At 43.0% G+C, this 19,371-nt stretch overlaps 1 protein-coding gene across 1 annotated transcript; it reads right to left on the bottom strand.

Moving 5' to 3' along the window:
* Positions 1-1,616: 1,616 nt before the first annotated feature.
* dffa (DNA fragmentation factor, alpha polypeptide) lies at positions 1,617-19,252 on the bottom strand. The gene is made up of 6 exons (XM_078425093.1): positions 19,062-19,252; positions 9,478-9,639; positions 7,760-7,893; positions 6,244-6,409; positions 4,533-4,666; positions 1,617-3,061 (listed from the first exon to the last, which is right to left on the bottom strand). The coding sequence occupies exons 1-6, from the start codon at positions 19,225-19,227 to the stop codon at positions 2,894-2,896; spliced, it is 930 nt and encodes a 309-aa protein (XP_078281219.1). The 5' UTR covers positions 19,228-19,252; the 3' UTR covers positions 1,617-2,893.
* Between the last annotated feature and the right edge of the window lie 119 nt (positions 19,253-19,371).

Here is a 19,371-nt window from a genome sequence, read left to right as displayed (position 1 = left end):
GTTCCACCATTTTATTTACATCGGCGAAACCAAGTGCAGGCTCGGCGATCGCTTCGCTGAACACCTGCGCTCGGTCCACATTAACCAAACTGATCTCCCGGTGGCCGAGCACTTCAACTCCCCCTCCCATTCTGACCTTTCTGTCATGGGCCTCCTCCAGTGCCATAGTGAGGCCCACCGGAAATTGGAGGAACAGCACCTCATATTTCGCCTGGGCAGTTTGCAGCCTAGTGGTATGAACATCGACTTCTCCAACTTTAGATGGTTCCTCTGTCCCTCCCTTCCCCGATCTCCCTCTATCTTGCTGTCTCCACCTATAACCTTCCTTTGTCCCGCCCCCCTGACATCATTCTGAAGAAGGGTCTCGACCCGAAACGTCACCCATTCCTTCTCTCTCCCGAGATGCTGCCTGACCTGCTGAGTTACTCCAGCATTTTGTGAATAAATACCTTCGATTTGTACCAACATCTGCAGTTATTTTCTTATATTTCCGTTGCACCACCTCTTCAAGTACTTTATCCACCCTCCTTCTGAAAGCAGTGTGGAATCTGGCTCCACGTTCTCCTTTGGTGGTGCACAGCAGATTCTAACTCTCACCAACTGAATTCTTCCTCATGTCACTTCATTTAATCAACTTTCAACTATGTCCTCTGGTTTTTTTTACCCTTCTGCCAGTAGGAACACTTTCTATCGACATCATTTTAAATAGCGTTATTATTTTCCCCCTTCTGCCTTGGGAAGAATAGTCCCACCTTCTTTCAGGGTTATATTCGCTCTACATCGCACCCATCAAACTTATCCCCTCTGGTTACATGTCAGCACTGGCTGACAGCACAACACTGTGTCCTCAGTCATAAACCCGAACCCACTCGAGAGAACCCAAGCATAGATATCTAGTCTGCACTACTATGCAAAAATGAGGAAATATTTATTTATATTCAAACTAATTCTAGAAAGACATGCAGAGCTTACTACTTATCACATGGAAAGAGGCCATTCTGCCCATCAGGTTCATGCCAGCTCCCTGCAGAGTAGTCCAGTCCTCCCTCCTCTTTCCTTCCTACCCAGCAATTTATTCTCTCACAAACTGCTTCCCCACCATAGTGGGGACTGACAGCAGCAATTAACCTGCCGGCACATCTATGGGACGTGGGAGGAGACTGAAGCACCCAGAGGAAACACGGACAGTCACAGAGGGAAGGTGAAAACTCTAGCTGCAATGGAGAACCACTCAGCTGCCCTGAGGAAATCAAAAACAAGTTCTGCAAAGGAGGAAGACAATCGCATTGAACTGGTTGTTGGAGGGAACAGAATTTCGGTGATTCGGTGGTTAACGGTATTGAGGAATCCAACAGCTCCTCCTGATGTCAGGGTTTCATTTTGTTGCTAAGCTGGGCTGATTCAGTCAAAAGGAAAATAATATTTGCCTTTTACAAATAATATGTAATTGAGTGCAGTCTATTGCATCTGTAAAGGATGTAAATAGATGTAGATGGATGGGAGCATTGGAGAAGTAAATGCCACAGCACAGAGAAGCAGAACACAGCAGATTCTGCTTCTCTGTGCTCTGGCATTTTCTTCTCCAGTGCTCCCATCCATCTACATCTATTTAGGTGTAAATAGGTGTACTGAAATAAAAGAGCACTTTGGGGAGGACGGGGAAGGGGAAAAAAAGCGGCAGATCAGACAGTATCCGTGGAAATTGATTAAATTAACAGGTGACTCACTTAACATTAGAAATAGCCGGTTCTGACACAAAAAGGCAAGCTCATTATTTGAATGCTGAATTCAATATGAAGTCCCAAGGGTTGCATCGTGCCGGGCAGTTGAGATTCAGTGCCTTGGGAGAGTTAAAATGACGGGCAACTCAGGATGATCCCTGCCGATTACATTTGGATGTTCTGCCAAGGAGTGACCGATTCAGTGTATGGTTTCTCCACTGGCCAGGACATCTCAGTGAGCAGTGGACACGCAACACTAAATAGCGAGAACTGCAGATGACTCAGTTAGTGGGCAAGTTGGGCCGAAGGGCCTGTTTCCACACTGTATCACTCTTTGACCTGAAAGGACGTGGGTGAGGCCGCATTTGGAGTATTGCGATCATTTTGGCCACCCTGCAACAGGAAGGATGTTAAGATGGAAAAAGAGCGGAGAAGATGTACGAGGATGTTGCCAGGACTCGAGGGCCTGAGCTATAGGGAGAGGTTGGGCAGGCTAGGGCTATATCTCTTGGAGTGCAGGAGACCAATAGTCAGCCGAGTGACCTATATCTTTCAATCAATCTATAAAGCAAACAGAAACTTTAACTGCAGTGTGCAAATGATTTATTGAGCTATCATCTTCTGCATACACAATTTTTGCTTTAGCTTTTCCACACGTTTCTATATATCAGAAAGCAAAATAAGATAGTGAAAGAGAAGCGGAGAGCCTTGAAGGATCTTATAAAAGCAAAATGGAGGGGGGATTGAAAACAATCCAGTTACCACCCATCGAAAAAAAAACTACCAATTTGTTCCGCTAATTCATACATTCAGGCACTAAGCCAATGAAATTAGCAGTAGAATCACTGGTTTAATTAGGAGACTAAGGCACGAACTGTTTATAAAATAAAGGTCAACAAAATGAGATAAGGGACATCTGATGGATTATTCAAAGGGGAATCTACACAAAATATTGCTTATATTTCCAATTATCAAATGCTATACAAAAATTAACATTATTTGAATGCTGAATTCAATATGAAGTCCCAAGGGTTGCATCGTTGATTTTCTACGCAAGCAATCTTTAAGAATGGCAAAGAAAGATGAATGAAAATCAGCATTTCTTGGCAAAGAGGAAACCAATTTAAATTGCTGGATTGAAACCCACTCTTGGCTGCTTGATACACAAGGCTTCACATCTTTCTTTTCCTTGGAGAATGTTTATCCAACTGATCAATGCAGCTTGCCATTTTCGAACGCTTTTCAAATTCCTTCTTACAGGCTTGTTGCAACTTCTTAGATTCTTGAGTGGAACAATGCAAAGCTGATGCCAAATTTTCTTCATTTCCTTTGGAAACCATCTGAAGAAGATATCATAATCAATGAATCAACCAATAAACAACATGTGCATAAATTTAGAAATCTCAATGATGCAGTTAAATTTATAAATCTTGATCATAGAATCATAGCCCACAGTGGCCAAATACATTTGCCCACACTGGCCAACATGTCCCAGCTACACTAGTACCACCTGCCCGCGTTCGGCTCGTATCACTTCAAACCTATACTATTCATCTGTCAGTGTAAATGGATCTGTATGATCTGTAAGTGGAAGCTAGTGAGGATATTAAAGTTGCTACCAAACTTCTTATCTTGGAGATTTTATAATAAAAGGAAGGAATGCAACCTTTTATTACCATGTCACGCAGAGCTTGATTAGCAATTCTGAATTCTTTAGTCTGAACATTTGCTAAACCACCACCTTGTGTTCTCCCTCTTTCCAAATCTGTAAGCGCAGTACAGTAATACTGGCCTAATCAGGGAATTATACAACTTTACAGCACACTCTACTGTCGTGGCACCTGAAGTATTTATTGACCATTCAGTGATCAAATAGAATGTAAAACAGAGTTTTGCTGGACACCTTCATTCTATCAAACCAATACTCTAAATCAAAGAAAGACACAAAATGCCGGAGTAACTCAGCGGGACAGGCATCTCTGGATAGAAGGAATGGGTGACCTTTCGGATCAAGACCCTTCTTCAGGTTGACAGTCAGGGGAGAGGGAGACATAGAGATAAGGAAGGGCAAAGTGTGAAAACGAGACATCAAAGGAGTTGGCGATCATGGAAAATGTAGAATAGATTATTGTTAGCTAGGAGAAAGTGACAATAAAGCATACAGAGGTAAAAAATTAATCAGGCGAACTGGTCGGAGAACTAGGAAGGGGGAGGGTTGGAGAGAGAGGGAGAGCAAGGGTTACTTAAAGTTAGAGAAGTCAATATTCATACTGCTGGAGCGTATGCTGCCCACGCGAAATATGAGATGCTGTTCCCTCAATTTACGCTGGGCCTCATTCAGACAACGGAGGATGCCCAGGACAAGAAAGGTCAGTGTGGGAATGGGAGGGGGAGTTAAAGTGTTTAGTAACCGGAAGATCAGGTAGGTTTAGGCGGATTGAGCGGAGTTGTTCAGCGAAACGATAGCCGAGCCTGTGCTTGGTCTCACCGATATATAGGAGTCCACACCACCAAACTCAATGATAATGCCAACTGTTCAAAACAGCCGTCCAACTTACTCCCATAACTCCAGCTTTCCCACACAAAATGAAAATGCCAAAGTGCTGTAAATCAGCCTCGATGACTAGAATAAATGTTGTTGACTGAAATTAATATCCTGCCATTTCCAACATCAAAGCACTGAAAATCTCCTTCTAAAAACACATCAAACATCGAAGTGAGGCTTGAGAGACATAAATTTAATGGACCATGTGCAGACAAAATATGAAACATAGAATTCTGGAACTAAACCAGTGAGTGAAATTATTGTACCTGTAGTTCGTCGGTTGATAAAGCAAGCTCTGGAGAAAATTTAGGTTTCAGGACGTCAATTACATGTTGACTCAGCTGGGCAGTGTGAGCGGCACTTACACTATCAACTTCAGTTTTCTGGGCATGCTTCGAATCTAGAAAAGAGGTAGCATTCACGTTTTAATAACTGCCACAATACCTGCAGGTTTGTAAGTTAATTGGCTATTGTAAATTGCCCTTAGCGTGTAGGACATAGAACTAGTGTACAGGTTGGTTAGCGTGGACTCGGCGGGCCGAAGGGCCTGTTTTCATGCTATAAACTAAAACTAAAGTAAACTACAACAAATTAGTTACAGGGAAAGATAATTCCTTTCTTGAAAGTACTACTCAACAGTCCTCTCAACATGAGATTCAGAACCGAAATAGCTTGCAATTTAAGCCTGTATCCCAAAGCAGAGGTGGGTGTCAGCTAAACAGAATATATTAGCTTTACCATAAATTATATTCAGACCAATCACCTGCCCTAGGTTGGACAGCTAACTTGGTGAGAACTTGAGGGAAGGAGTTTAATTTGGTTACTAAAGCAAAACAAAATCAATTATTTGAAAAGTTGTTGGCTGCATTTTATGCTGAGGCCTGCTTTGAAGATTACAGCAAACAGTGCATTTGGTACCAGGCATTAAAGGAAGTGTCTCTGCTATCTTAACCCAGCAGCAAGCTGTCCTAAATATTCAACAATACCAGCATCTTATGCTGAATGAGTTTAGAGATGGAAACAGGCTTTTCAGCCCACCATGCTGACCATCGATCACACATTCACACTAACTTCATGTTATCCCACTTTCATATCAACCCCCTACACATTGTGGGCAATTTTACAGAGGGCAATTACCTACAAACCTATATATCTGTGAGATTATGGGAGGAAACCAGAACACCCGGAGGAAACTCCCAAGGTCGCAGGGGTAACATGCAAACCTCACACATGACAGCACTCAGATTGAGGATTGAACATGGGCCTCTGGTGCTGTGAGACACCAGCTCTGCCCATTGAGCCGTGTTGTATTTTCATTCTCAAAAAGAAAATTGTAGCACAGCCTTACGGCAAGAAAGTTAAACAATTCTTATTTTGTTTAAGACACAGTCTGACGCATCTCAACCCGAAACGTCACAAATTCCTTTTCTCCAGGAATGCTGCCTGACCCGCAGAGTTACTTCAGCTATTTGTGTCTGTCTTCTTATTTTGTTTAATAAAGTTTAAATAATTCATACATTGATGCAAATTATTTGTTCAAATGTTAAATCACTGAAGAAAGAATATTTTAAAATATAATTTAATTCAAACAATGGGCATCTAATCTTACTCAAAGCAAAAATGTGGAGTGAGAAGAAAATTTTATGAATAAAAATATAACTGAAGAAGCCTCAGAATTAAAGGGCGTTCTTTTAGGTAGTCAGAGGGTGGTGAATCTGTGGAATTCTTTGCCATAGGCTGTAGAGGCCAAGTCAGTGGATATTTTTAAGGCAGAGATAGATAGATTTTTGATTAGTACAAGTGTCAGAGGTTATGGAGAGAAGGCAGGAGAATGGGGTTAGGAGGGAGAGATAGATCAGCCATGATTGAATAGCGGAGCAGACTTGATGGGCTGAATGGCCTAATTCTACTCCTATCACTTATGACCATATGACTTTAAGAAAAGTCTGTTAAATATTAGTGACAGATCAGACTAACCACGTGGCTCACAAACTTTTCCAAACAGCTGGAGCACTTCCAATGCTTGGTGACGTTCCTCTCTGGCATCAAGAGCACGTTGTATGGAGACCTGTAAATTTTCGGCGGTTTTTGCAGTTATCTTCAATTCCTTTGCCAGATCTGCAGGTTTCACATCTATCAGTGTCTAGTGTACAATGAAAATATACGATGAAAGCTACTGATTTTCTAATTAACCTACTTAAAATTCATGACTCTAGGCCAAAGCAATTAGAAACTATAACCGCTCTGAGATCAAGTTCTGCCCCAATTATCAGCACCAAATCCAACATATTCGTCCTTAACTGGAAAAACTGGGTCATGAAACTCAGGCTGCTCTCCAAGAACTGAGCATAGAGCACAAAAAAAATGTCACGTTCAATGGCAGGATTCTTTTTCCCCCCCTTCAGAGACTTAATCACGGGAATGAATCAAAAGATCCGTGATGAACAATTTCCTATAGACTTTCAGCAAATGAATGTAGCTGGAGAAGGCTCTAAGTATTTTCAGAGAATGAGGTCAGTGATTCATCGGCTAATAAAGTTCCAGATACATTTCTTTACTGAGGGGAAAAACACTCAACTTCCTTAAACAGTTTTGCTTCAGATAATGGGCCTCCCTGGGCATTGTATTAAGGCAGGTGGATTGCTAATAGAAATAAATTACACTATGGCACACACAGCCTGGATGGATTCTGGTCCGGGAAAGAATATATTTAATTTCCTCACTGGTTCCCAGTATTCTGGATATTATATTTCTTGAATTTAGAACACATGTTGGGCTGAGGGGCCTGTTCCTGTACCATTCTATGTTTGATTATCCCTTTCACATAATATACTCCTTCCAGGCAGTAAAGTTACACGGAAAAATGTACATGTTAGAATGTGGGTTCGCCCAGAGTTGGGGAATCGAGAACCAGAGGACATAGCTTTATGTTGATGGGGGGGGGGGGAGATTTAATGACAGCCTGAGGAGTAACTTTTTTTACACAAAGGGGATGATTGTATGGAACGAGCTGCCAGAGGAGGTAGCTGAGGCAAGTACTATTGCAATGTTTAAGAAACATTTCGACAAGTACATGGACAGGGTAGGTTTAGAGGGATATGGACCAAAAGCAGGCAGGTGGGACTCATGTTGATGGGACATGATGGTCGGCATGGGCAGGTTGGGCCGAAAGGCCTGTTTCCACACTGTTTGACAACCCTTCCCATATTGCATGTCTTTTAGCATTTAGACAATCAATAGTAGGCTTCCAGATACTGCCCAAGTCTAGTTGATTTTGATCAGAATGAAACCATCTTCAAAATATCCAATCCCTTTGATTACTGTAATTAAGTCTCTAAAAATAATTTGACAATAATTTGAAAATATTAGGTTCCATACATGCTCAACTAAGACACCTGTACCTGACATAATTGTGGCAAACACAAAGAAACCAATCAAAAGAGTTAAAAAACATTATATGCTACAATACATTTACTGAGCTTTTACCCCTTACCTGCAAGTCACCATCGGACATTGTAATAATATGGGCAAAGCTATTTTCGAGTTGATTGGCAAGAGTTTTCCAATTACTGGGACTCTGTCCGGAATCCACACTGTCTACCCATTTACTCGAGCCAAACACAATTTCTGTGGGCAAAGAACAGAATGTTTACTGACAGATCATGTTAACATTCAAAATAGGAGGCAATCTAACATGCACACAGTGGTGTAAAACAGGCCGAAGCCGAAATGATGTTGTGGTACCTGTGAAGAAGATCCAAGCAATTGTATAGAATTGTGTATCCATATATGGATTGGAATATAAAATGGCCTTTGGCTAGCTTTATTCTTCCAGTTCATCAGCTTTTCTGTTATGCCCAGCTGATTTTTTAACGTAAATTTTATCCCAAGCTTTTTCTAATAGCTGGAATTCCTCAATGAAATGAATGTGGTCTGCCCCAGTCCGTCAATGTGAGTGTGCTCTGTCCCTGTTTGAATCCGAGCCATGGGCACGGTCTTTGCGGAGTTTGCACATTCTCCCCGAGATCGCATGGGTTTCCTCCTTACGTCCCAAGGATGTGTGGGTTGGTCACTGTAAAGTAACCCTATGAGTGGTAGAATCTGGTGGGAGTTGATGAGAATGAAAATATGAAAAGGATTAATGTAGGATTACTGTAAATTGCTCGTTTGCATGGATTTGGTTGGCCAAAGGTCTATATGCATCTCCCCGTGGCCCATATCTACAAATAGGTGAAGTCTGTAGTGTGAACAAGGAACCCTGGAACTCAAAGCCAATGTGCATTTTGGTGAAGCTAATCATGGAAATCAACCTACAACTAGTGGGAATTTGCAGGCCAGGCTCAATCTCTGCATTCATGTCCCGAGTTTGAATCTATGGAGTTTCAGTCTGGCTTAAGGGATCCATGCAAAATACCGGGCTGACGGTTCAGTGTGGCCCCGAAGGAGAGCTGCATAGATGGACAAGTTGTATTTACGGAGAATTATTTAACATAGTCGGATCCCACGGATGCATTTTGAAAAGATGCAGTTATGATCTGGCAAATATTTATCCCTCATTCAACAAAACAATTACTCAGATTACTTAATTGGTTATTAGTTTAGTTTGACTTTAGTTTATTATTGTCACATGTACCGTGGTACAGTGAAAAGCTTTTGTTGGTGTGCTATCCAGTCAAAGACTGTACATGAAAACAATCAAGTCATCCACAGTGCACAGATAAATGATACAGGATACATTTAGTCCAAAGATATAACATTGAAGTCTGATAAAACCAAAGAGGTAGATGGGAGGTCAGGACTGCACTCCAGCTGATGAGAGGACCGTTCGGCTTCTTGATAACATCAGATTTGTTGCGAGTACATTCTCTCAGAGAATGAGAGACTGTAAGAGACTGTAAAGTATTATAAACTGCTTGGCATATCCTGATAGTGACACAGTCTGTGCTTTTCAAAAATTGCAGTCTTTCTTACTGGATAAACCTTCTTCACCACAACTCGCTGAATGACATGCACATTAATAATCTCGTTATAGTCTAAAATCTGGACATCAAGTCTTACAATGTTCAATTCTGTGCACTGAACAATTCAAAGAAGCATTGAAATGATACAGAACTGACCAACTGAAGGTCCTTTCAGATTCACCATGACTATATAATAATTTTTAATTCTGTGCGATGATACACTAAATAATTAATCCAAAGAGCTACTTACTGTCATTTGGAACCCATTTTTCACCAGTACCAAGGATCATGAACTTTGTGTCTTGTGGCATGTGGGCAAAATATTTCTCGTCGTCAACAATGGTTCCATCTTCTTCCAGCACTACTATACAGCTTTGTTGTGCAGCTTTGCCCAGTTTTAGTTTTTTCAATCCTAAACATTGAACAATTATCAAAATGAATTACGGATATCACACTTAAGTATTCAGATTTACTAATTAAATGTATTTTAATAGGCTTTGCTAGAAATACCTTGCGTACTCTATACGAGAAAATATTTAAAAATAATCTGTTAACATGACAGTTCCGATACTCCTTTTCCAAGGATAGTGCCTAATCAAAGATTTTTTTCATTCTAAATCAATCTGCATAAATACAAAATTTGATAAATCTATATATTAAAAGCAATTTCATTACACAATTAAGTGGTTACCACTGTCAATCTCATTCTTGAAAAATAAAGCATCAGCAACAATATTACTTTTCCAGTCTTTAGGCCCCAAATAAGGGGACCTCTGATAAAACTCTTATGCACCCTTATATTTTGTTCACTCTGGAGTCTGCTGTGGAGATAAGAATCAGCTGCATGCCAGATTTGAAAAGAACTGGGATTTCTCTCCGGAAGAAAGTCAGTGAACCTGATAGTCTTTATATTGCAAGTTCATGCCCACCTTTACCTGATGTCCTTTTAACCCTACTATAGTTATTCAACCAGATGCAACTAAATTTAAGACAGCTCTTCTCCAAGAAGCCCTTCTTGCTTAAGTCCATACTCCGCCACCTCCAGTTTAAATTCCATTTGGAATATTTTGGAGGACCAAGAACCAAGAAGAAGAACCAAGAAGATTTTGGATTTGTTTAATTAAATTTAAATTTCCTGGCTGCCACATTAGGATTTCAGAACAAGTCTCATTTGCCTATTCCCTTACTCTGGTTACACAACCACAATGTTCCAGTTCCTTTGGACCCATATGAGATCAATCATTATTCACGGCATTCATATTTACAATGCTCACTGATGTCTACAGTTAAAAGGGATCATAAACCAAACGCTACCCCTTTACAAAACAATAGTTAGGTAACATGTGAAGTATTCAATTTAATTACTTTCACTGTTCTTTTGGAAGGATCAGTAAGGCCTAAAGAAAAAGAGATTCACCAGACTGCCCTGGGATTGAAGAATGTTAGCTGTATTCTCATGTTTAAATTGGGTAAACGGAGAACATCATTGGTGGACGGATCAAGGTGGGTGTATTGATTTAAAATTTTGGCCAAAAGGCAAGAGATGCAAGGATGCAGAGTGTCTGTATTTCACTGCCTATGGAGATGGTGGAAACAATCAATCAAGGCTTAAAAAATAATAATTGATGGGTACTTTTGAAATTAATTTGCTGGGATTTATGTAAAGAGAAATGAAACGGGAGTTGTCAAAGACTCAATAGACTCCTTTACCTTTGGTAAAGGCTGCGGAGGCCTTGCCAATAGATATTTTTATGGCAGAGATAGATTCTTGATGAATATGGGTGTCAGGGGTAATGGGGAGAAGGCAGGAGAATGGGGTTAGGAGGGAGAGATAGATCGGCCGCGATTAAATGACGGAGAGACGATGGGCCGAATGGCCTAATTCTGCTCCTACAACATGACTTATGGCCTTTACAATTCTCATTCCATGTCAAATCAGATTTGTGCAGGATAAAACTTTATAATCAACTCTACTCAGTCAGAGAGTTGTGAATCTGTGGAATTCTCTACCTCAGAAGGCAGTGGAGGCCAATTCTCTGAATGCATTCAAGAGAGAGCTAGATAGAGCTCTTAAGGATAACGGAGTCAGAGGGTATGGGGAGAAGGCAGGAACGGGGTACTGATTGAGAATGATCAGCCATGATCACATTGAATGGCGGTGCTGGCTCGAAGGGCCGAATGGCCTACTCCTGCACCTAATGTCTACTGCCAATATTAGTATAGTCAGCAAATCTCTTACCCATGGCTATAAACTCAAATCCTGGTCAGTAATAAATTATGAGAAAGGACCTAATGCCGAGCCTTACAACCATCAAAACAAAACGTGCTGACCTATTATAAATTACAAGAGCTCAGTTGAAATACCCAGAGCGGCCACAAGTGGCATTGCGAATGGCGAGCGATCTTTCCAGTTGGTGGTGAAAGAATTAACTATGTTCCCAATCTTCTCTCCTAAAGGCCCTGTCCCAGTTCGGTGATTTTTAAGGCAACTAGGCTGTCGCCGCAAGGTGGGTGCATTGATTTAAAATTTTGGCCAAAAGGCAAGAGATGGTTAGTGTTTGTATTTCACTGCCTATGGAGATGGTGGAAACAATCAATCAAGGCTTTAAAAAAATAATTGATGGGCACTTTTGAAATTAATTTGCTGGGATTTATGTAAAGAGAAATGAAATGGGAGTTGTCAAAGACTCAATAGACTCCTTTACCTTTGGTAAAGGCTGCGGAGGCCTTGTCAATGGATATTTTTATGGCAGAGATACATAGATTCTTGATGAGTATGGGTGTCAGTCAGCCCATGAAGTGTACTCCGCCATTCAATCATGGCTGATCTATCTCTCCCCCCTAACCCACGTCACGTAATAATGAAACGACAATACATCCCTGACCCACTAACGAGACCTACAACGCAACAACAGCCGTGGAAGTGAAGAAGGGCTCACTGGTACAGACCAGTGGCATCAATCGGTGCCTAGTTTTAAACTGAAATGACACAAAGTGCTGAAGTAACAGCCAATTGAATCAGTCTAAGGAAGGGTCCTGATGTCACCTGTCCATGTTCTCCAGAGACCCTGAGCCACCGAATTACTCCAGCACTTTGTGTGCTTTCAGTGGGTGAAGATGGGCTCGCCATCAGTGCACCTTGCGAGGAATCTGCAGTGGGGTCAGAAACCGGGGCTCTAAATGGCCAGAGAGACGGTGTACACTGTAGATGTGTTTGCAGGTCCGTCTGCTATATCCGGCATCTGTAATAAGGCGGTCATTAAAACGAGGGTTTACTGTATTGTCTTTGCTAAACAGTAAAGGAAAACCTGTATAATTAATGAAACAAATAAAATGAATATATATGTAGGGAGGAATTGCAGATGCTAGTTTAAACCTGGAGTAACTCAGTGGGTCAGGCAACATCTCTGGAGAAAAGGAATATTTGAAGTTATCCAGATTTATGTGTGTCTTCGAAATGAATATATACATTTTCAGATGTGTAAACATCGTACTCTGTAAATACCAAAGTAAACAGACATACATATACACCGATCAGCCAAAACATTATGACCACTGACAGGCGAAGTGAATAACATTGATTATCTTGTTACAATGCCACCTGTCAAGGGGCGGGATATATTAGACAGCAAGCGAACAGTCAGTTCTTGAACTTGATGCATTGGATGCAGGAGAAATGGGCAGGAATAAAGACTTTGAAAGGGCCAAATTGTTATGGCCAGACGACTGGGTCAGAGCATCTCTGAAACGGCAAGGCTTGTGGGGTGCTCCCAGTCAGCAGTGGTGAGTACCTACCAATAGTGGTCCGAGGAGGGACAAACCACAAACCAGCCACGGGAGGAATGTGTCACAATACACAGTGCATCGCACCCTGCTGCGTGTGGGGCTGCGTAGCCGCAGACCGGTCAGAGTGCCCATGATGACCCCTGTCCACCGTCGAAAGCGCCTACTTTGGGCACGCGAGCTTTGGAACTGGACCTTGGAGCAGTGGAAGAAGTTCGCCTGGTCTGATGAGTCCCATTTTCTTTTAGATCACGTTGATGGCTGTGTACGTGTGCGCTGTTTACCTGGGGAAGCGATGGCACCAGGATGCACTGTGGGAAGACGCCAGTTCAGAAACTGCACAATGTAGTCCATTTCCAATGTGTATGCAGCCAGTGTTTTTTTTAAATGAAGAAACCTCCTGAAGCCTGTGGGAGGGAGTGTGATGCTCTGGGCAATGTTCTGCTGGGAAACTCTGGGTAAGGCCATTCATGTGGACGTCAATTTGACATGTGTCACCTACCTAAACATCGTTGCAGACTGGGTACACCCCTTCATGGCGATGGTATTCCCTGATGGCAGTGGCCTCTTTCAGCAGGATAATGCGCCCTGCCACACTGCACACATTGTTCGGGAATGGTTTGAGGAACATGAAGTGTTCACAGTGATGCCCTGGCCTCTAAATTCTCCACATCTCAATCCGATTGAGCATCTGTGGGATGTGCTGGATGGACAAGTCCGATCCACAGCGGCTCCACCTGGCAACTTACAGGACTTGAAGGATCTGCTGCTAACGTTTTGGTGCCATATATCACAGGACACCTTCAGGGGTCTTGTAGAGTCCATGCCTCGGCGGGTTGGCGCTGTTTTGGCGGCACACGGAGGACCAACAGCATATTAGGCAGGTGGTTATAACGTTTTGGCTCATCAGTGTATATACACATGCGTACACTTGTAAGATATTACGGCAGTAGCATGCAGATAGAAACAAACACAGGTTATCAGTACACGCTGTTTCCAGAAAAGTACACTGCGCATATTCACGAGACTGATAAGATAATTAATATATCACATAACACTAATCACACCATTCTTGTACTCAGTTCTTAAAATTACAGTGACCATTATATACACTATTATGTACACTACACTGCTTTCACCTTAGAAAAAAAACATGTAAATTAGCCAAACAAAAATATATTTTAAAATTTAATCTGACGACTGGTTTGTGAATCTCTGGAATTCTCTGCCACAGAAGGCAGTGGAGGCCAATTCACTGGATGTTTTCAAGAGAGTTAGATTTAGCTCTTAGGGCTAAAGGAATCAAGGGAGATGTGGAAAAAGCAGGAACGGGGTACTGATTTTAGATGATCAGCGATGAACATATTGAACGACGCTGGTGGCTCAAAGGGCCGAATGGCCTACTCCTGCACCTGTTTTTCTATGTTTCTGTCAGGGTGTGGTTCTGAAGGAGAGTCAAGTTCAGGTTCATTTATCTTTGTCTCCACTTTCTTTGGAAATTCTGATCTTACATCTGAACTTGGAATAATTCCAAAGTCTGACAGGTCTGCTTCTTCGCCTATGCTTTGCTCTTGCTGGGATCATATGGTTTATGTGCACACATCTAACATGTCCTCCAATTTTTACGGTATCTCAGGGTACCATACACCTCAACTACTGTGTCCACTTCCCATTTGTTGACTTTGTAAGGGGCTCTGGGAACACAAACCTGATCATGTGTATTGAACCTACGTTATTTTTTACTTCCACCGTAATCACAATAGACAATAGGTGCAGGAGTAGGCCATTTGGCCCTTCGAGCCAGCACCGCCATTCAATGTGATCATGGCTGATCATTCTCAATCAGTACCCTGTTCCTGCCTTCTCCCCATACCCCCTGAATCCACTATCCTTAAGAGCTCTATCAAGCTCACTCTTGAATGCATTCAGAGAATTGGCCTCCACTGCCTTCTGAGGCAGAGAATTCCACAGATTTACAACTCTCTGACTGAAAACGTTTTTCCTCATTTCCGTTCTAAATGGCCTACCCCTTACTCTTAAACTGTGGCCCCTGGTTCTGGACTCCCCCAACATTGGGATCATGTTTCCTGCCTCTAACGTGTCCAACCCCTTAATAATCTTATATGTTTTGATAAGATCCAAGTCAAGTCAAGTCAAATTTATTTGTCACATACACGATGTGCAGTGAAATGAAAGTGGCAATGCCTGCGGGTTGTGCACAAAAAGAATTACAGTTACAGCATATAAATAAAGTTAATAAGTTACTATTAGTGTCGACAAAAAATTAGTCTCTGGGGTTATAAAAGTTGACAGTCCTGATGGCCTGTGGGAAGAAGCTCCGTCTCATCCTCTCCGTTTTCACAGCGTGACAGCGGAGGCGTTTGCCTGATCGTAGCATCTGGAACAGTCCGTTACTGGGGTGGCAGGGGTCCCTCATGATCTTACTTGCTCTGGATCTGCACCTCCTGATGTATAGGTCCTGCAGGAGGATGAGTGTAGTTCCCATGGTGCGTTCTGCCGAACGCACTACTCTCTGCAGGGCCATCCTGTCCTGGGCAGAGCTGTTCCCAAACCAGACTGTAATGTTGCCGGACAGGATGCTCTCTACAGCCCCAGAGTAGAAGCAATGAAGGATCTTCAGAGACACTCTGAATTTCCTCAGTTGTCTAAGGTGGTAAAGGCGCTGCTTAGCCTTACCCACCAGTGCGGCAATGTGCGTTGCCCACGTCAGATCCTCTGCGATGCGGACTCCCAAGTATTTTAAACTGCTCACCCTATCCACAATCGACCCATTTATCTCCAGTGGCGTGTACGTCCTTGGATGTTTAGCCCTTCTGAAGTCCACAATCAGCTCCTTTGTTTTAGTGACATTCAAGAGGAGGCTATTGTCCTGACACCAGAGTGCCAGATCACCCCTAGCACCCTTCTAAATTCCAGTGTATACAAGCCTAGCCGCTCCAGTCTTTCAACATAGGACAGTCCCGCTATTCCGGGAATTAACCTAGTAATCACGTTTCTGATCAGATTGTTTGCCTTCAACCTTAGGAGACAGGTTAGTTAGAACCAAACTCAGTCTAGTTCAGAGCCTTCTCTTCGTGATTTCAGCTGGCGTATTTGATGTGACATACTGAATTTTGAATTCTTTTTGAGAACTTGTTTCTTGAGAGCTCCTTTGACTATCCTGACTGACCTTTTGGCTGCGCCATTAGATACCGGATGGTAAGCTGGCACTAAGGTATGTTTGATACCATTTAGCTTCATGAAATTTTGGAGCAGTGCAGCATGAAATTGGGGGCTGTAGTCAAAGGAAAGCTCTTCATGTAAGCATGACATGCAAAGATAGACCTCAATGCATCCATTGTTCTTTCTGTTGTGTTTGTACCCATATGTACCACCTCAATTCACTTTGAGTGGCTATCTACTAAAACAAAATTATTATTCCCTTGTTCAGAAAAATCCACACAAACCCCCTGAAAGGTCTAGTAGGCCAAGACCATGTTTGCAAAGGGGTTTGGGCTGGCCTACTTCTACAACTCTGACAGGTACTACATTTGCTTGCCATCACTTCGATCAAATTTTCCAATCCTGGCCAATACATGCAACCATTGGCTGTAGACTTCATTCCAACAATACCTGTGTGTTCACTATGGAGTTCTACGAGTAATGTTTGCTTAAAGAATTGGGTACTACTATTCTATGACCCATTTAATACACCCATGCTCACATGTGATAAGGTTTTAGTTCATAAGTACATGGTTTTATTTCTGACCATCCACATACAGTTTGTTCATACACTTGTTTTAGCACTATGCCCTTTTGAGTTTCAGCAATTGTAGCTGCTGTGAGTGGAAAGTCATTGTTCATTGCTTCTGTGACATAGATAGCACCTTCAGTGCCTACATCGGATTTGTCATGAGGCAAACGCGACAATGCATGAGTGATAGCATTTTCTTTGAGCTGCGATATTCAATGCTGTAGTCATACTGTGGCAGTAGAACTGGCCATCGCTGCATCCTCGAGGCTGAGGTATTGTTGATCAATATTGCTGGTATTGCTGATCGAGGTATTGCGGACCGAGGACCAAGAATAACGAGAAGTGGCTTATGACCCAATAGATAGTGATGAAAGTTCCTGATCACATAGATGATACCAAGGGCTTCTTTCTCAAATTGTGCATAATTATGCTCAGTCTTGGTGAGTGTGCGTGATGCAAATGCTCTTGGCTTTTCTTGTCCATGTTCCATTACATTTGAAATCACAGCTCCTACCCCACAACTAGACGCATCACAAGCTAACATCAAATCGCAAATTTTATCGTAGTAAATAAGTAATGCATCACTCACTGGTCAAGCTCTTTTACACACATTATAAGCATTTTATTGCTCTTTGGACCATTCCCATTTTTTATCCTTGTTCAACACCTTGTTGCTAACTCGGGTAAGAAGTGTGAGTAATACTATACCATACCCAGGAAGGAACGATGTTAAGAGACATTCTGTGGCTATCCACTACTCCCAATTCCTCCATCTATGCTGTATCTGCACCCAAGATGAGGTGTTCCATACCAGGATATCTGAGATATCCTCATTCTTTAGGGACCAGGGGTTCCCCTCTTCCATCATAGATGAGACGCTCACTAGGGATTCCTCGATATCTCACAGCTCCACTCTTGCTCCCCCTTCTCAACAGGGACAAAGTCCACCTAGTCCTCACCTTTCACCCCATACAGCACATAATCTGCCACCTCCAATGGGATCCCACCACTAGCCACATCTTACCATCTCCACCCCTTTCCACAGAAACCGTTTCCTCCACAACTCCCTGGTTAACTCTCTCCACTCAAACCACCCCCACCTTTCCCCTGCAACCGCAGAAGATGCAACACCTGTCCCTATACCTCCTCCCTCGACTCCGTCCAAGGACTCCCAACAGTCCTTTCAGATGAGGCAGAAGTTCACTTGCACTTCCTCCAACCTCATCTACTATATCCGCTGTTCCAGCTGTGGACTCCTTTATATTGGCGAGACCTGCCCAGGCTTGGCGATCGTTTCGCTGAACACCTTTGCTCAGTCCGCTTAAACCTACCTGATCTCTCGGTTGCCAAACACTTTAAATGCCCCTCCCATTCCCACACTGACCCTTCTGTCCTGGGATGGCAGGACTTTCATATGAAGAAAGACTGGATAGACTCGGCTTGTACTCGCTGGAATTTAGAAGATTGAGGGGGGATCTTATAGAAACTTACAAAATTCTTAAGTGGTTGGACAGGCTAGATGCAGGAAGATTGTTCCCGATGTTGGGGAAGTCCAGAACAAGGGGTCACAGTTTAAGGGGGAAGTCTTTTAGGACCGAGATGAGAAAGTTTTTTTTCACACAGAGAGTGGTGCATCTGTGGAATTCTCTGCCACAGAAGGTAGTTGAGGCCAGTTCATTGGCTATATTTAAGAGGGAGTTAGATGTGGCTAAAGGGATCAGGGGGTATGGAGAGAAGGCAGGTACGGGATACTGAGTTGGATGATCAGCCATGATCATATTGAATGGCAGTGCAGGCTCGAAGGGCCGAATGGCCTACTCCTGCACCTATTTTCTATGTTTTAATGTCTTGGGCCTACTCCATTCTCAGAGTGACGCCCAGCGCAAACTGGAGGAACAGCACCTCGTATTTCGCTTACTCAACTTACTTATTGACTTCTGTAATTTAAAGTATTTGTTGCTTTCCCTCTCTCTCCATCCCCCCCCACCCAGTTCTCCGACCAGTCTGACTGTCCTCGTTTACATTTGATCTGTTTGCTTTGTTGTTACTTTCTCCCTACTAACAATGTTCTATTCCACATTTCCCTTGATCTCCATCACCTTCGGTGTCTCGTTCTCACACCTACACTCCCTTATCTCTGTATCTTTCTCTTTCCTGACTCAGCCTGAAGAAGGGTCACGCATTCCTTCTCTCCAGATGCTGTCTGTCCCTCTGGGTTACGCCAGCACTTGGTGCCTGTCTACCCGCTAACTGTGCGGACGGCCCAGGCTCAGCCCATCCCTTCCTCCCTTCCCTACCTGTGTCTTTCAGGTCCCTCAGCGACGCTGCGACCACGCCGAAGGTCTCCTGGCGGTTGGAGCCGACAACCTTACACGGGCGGGTGCCCATCATGGGGAAAGGCTGAACGCCGCTATCGTCGCACTTCCAGTTCAGTCCAGCAATCGACGCAGTTTTCACCGCCATTGCTGCTCCTGCAATGTCCGCGGGTACTGACGCGCATGCGCACTGTCATGACGGATGGAAACGCACATGCGCATCATCGGCACGATAAAAATCTTCGCCGGCACTGTGAAGAAACGCATGCGCCGTGCCGCCGTCGCCCTCCTT

Source organism: Rhinoraja longicauda, chromosome 30 (genome assembly GCF_053455715.1).
Source record: "Rhinoraja longicauda isolate Sanriku21f chromosome 30, sRhiLon1.1, whole genome shotgun sequence".
Lineage (NCBI taxonomy): Eukaryota > Metazoa > Chordata > Chondrichthyes > Rajiformes > Arhynchobatidae > Rhinoraja > Rhinoraja longicauda.
The sequence above is the reverse complement of the archived record's forward strand: the minus strand, read 5'-3'. Positions and strand labels throughout refer to the sequence as shown.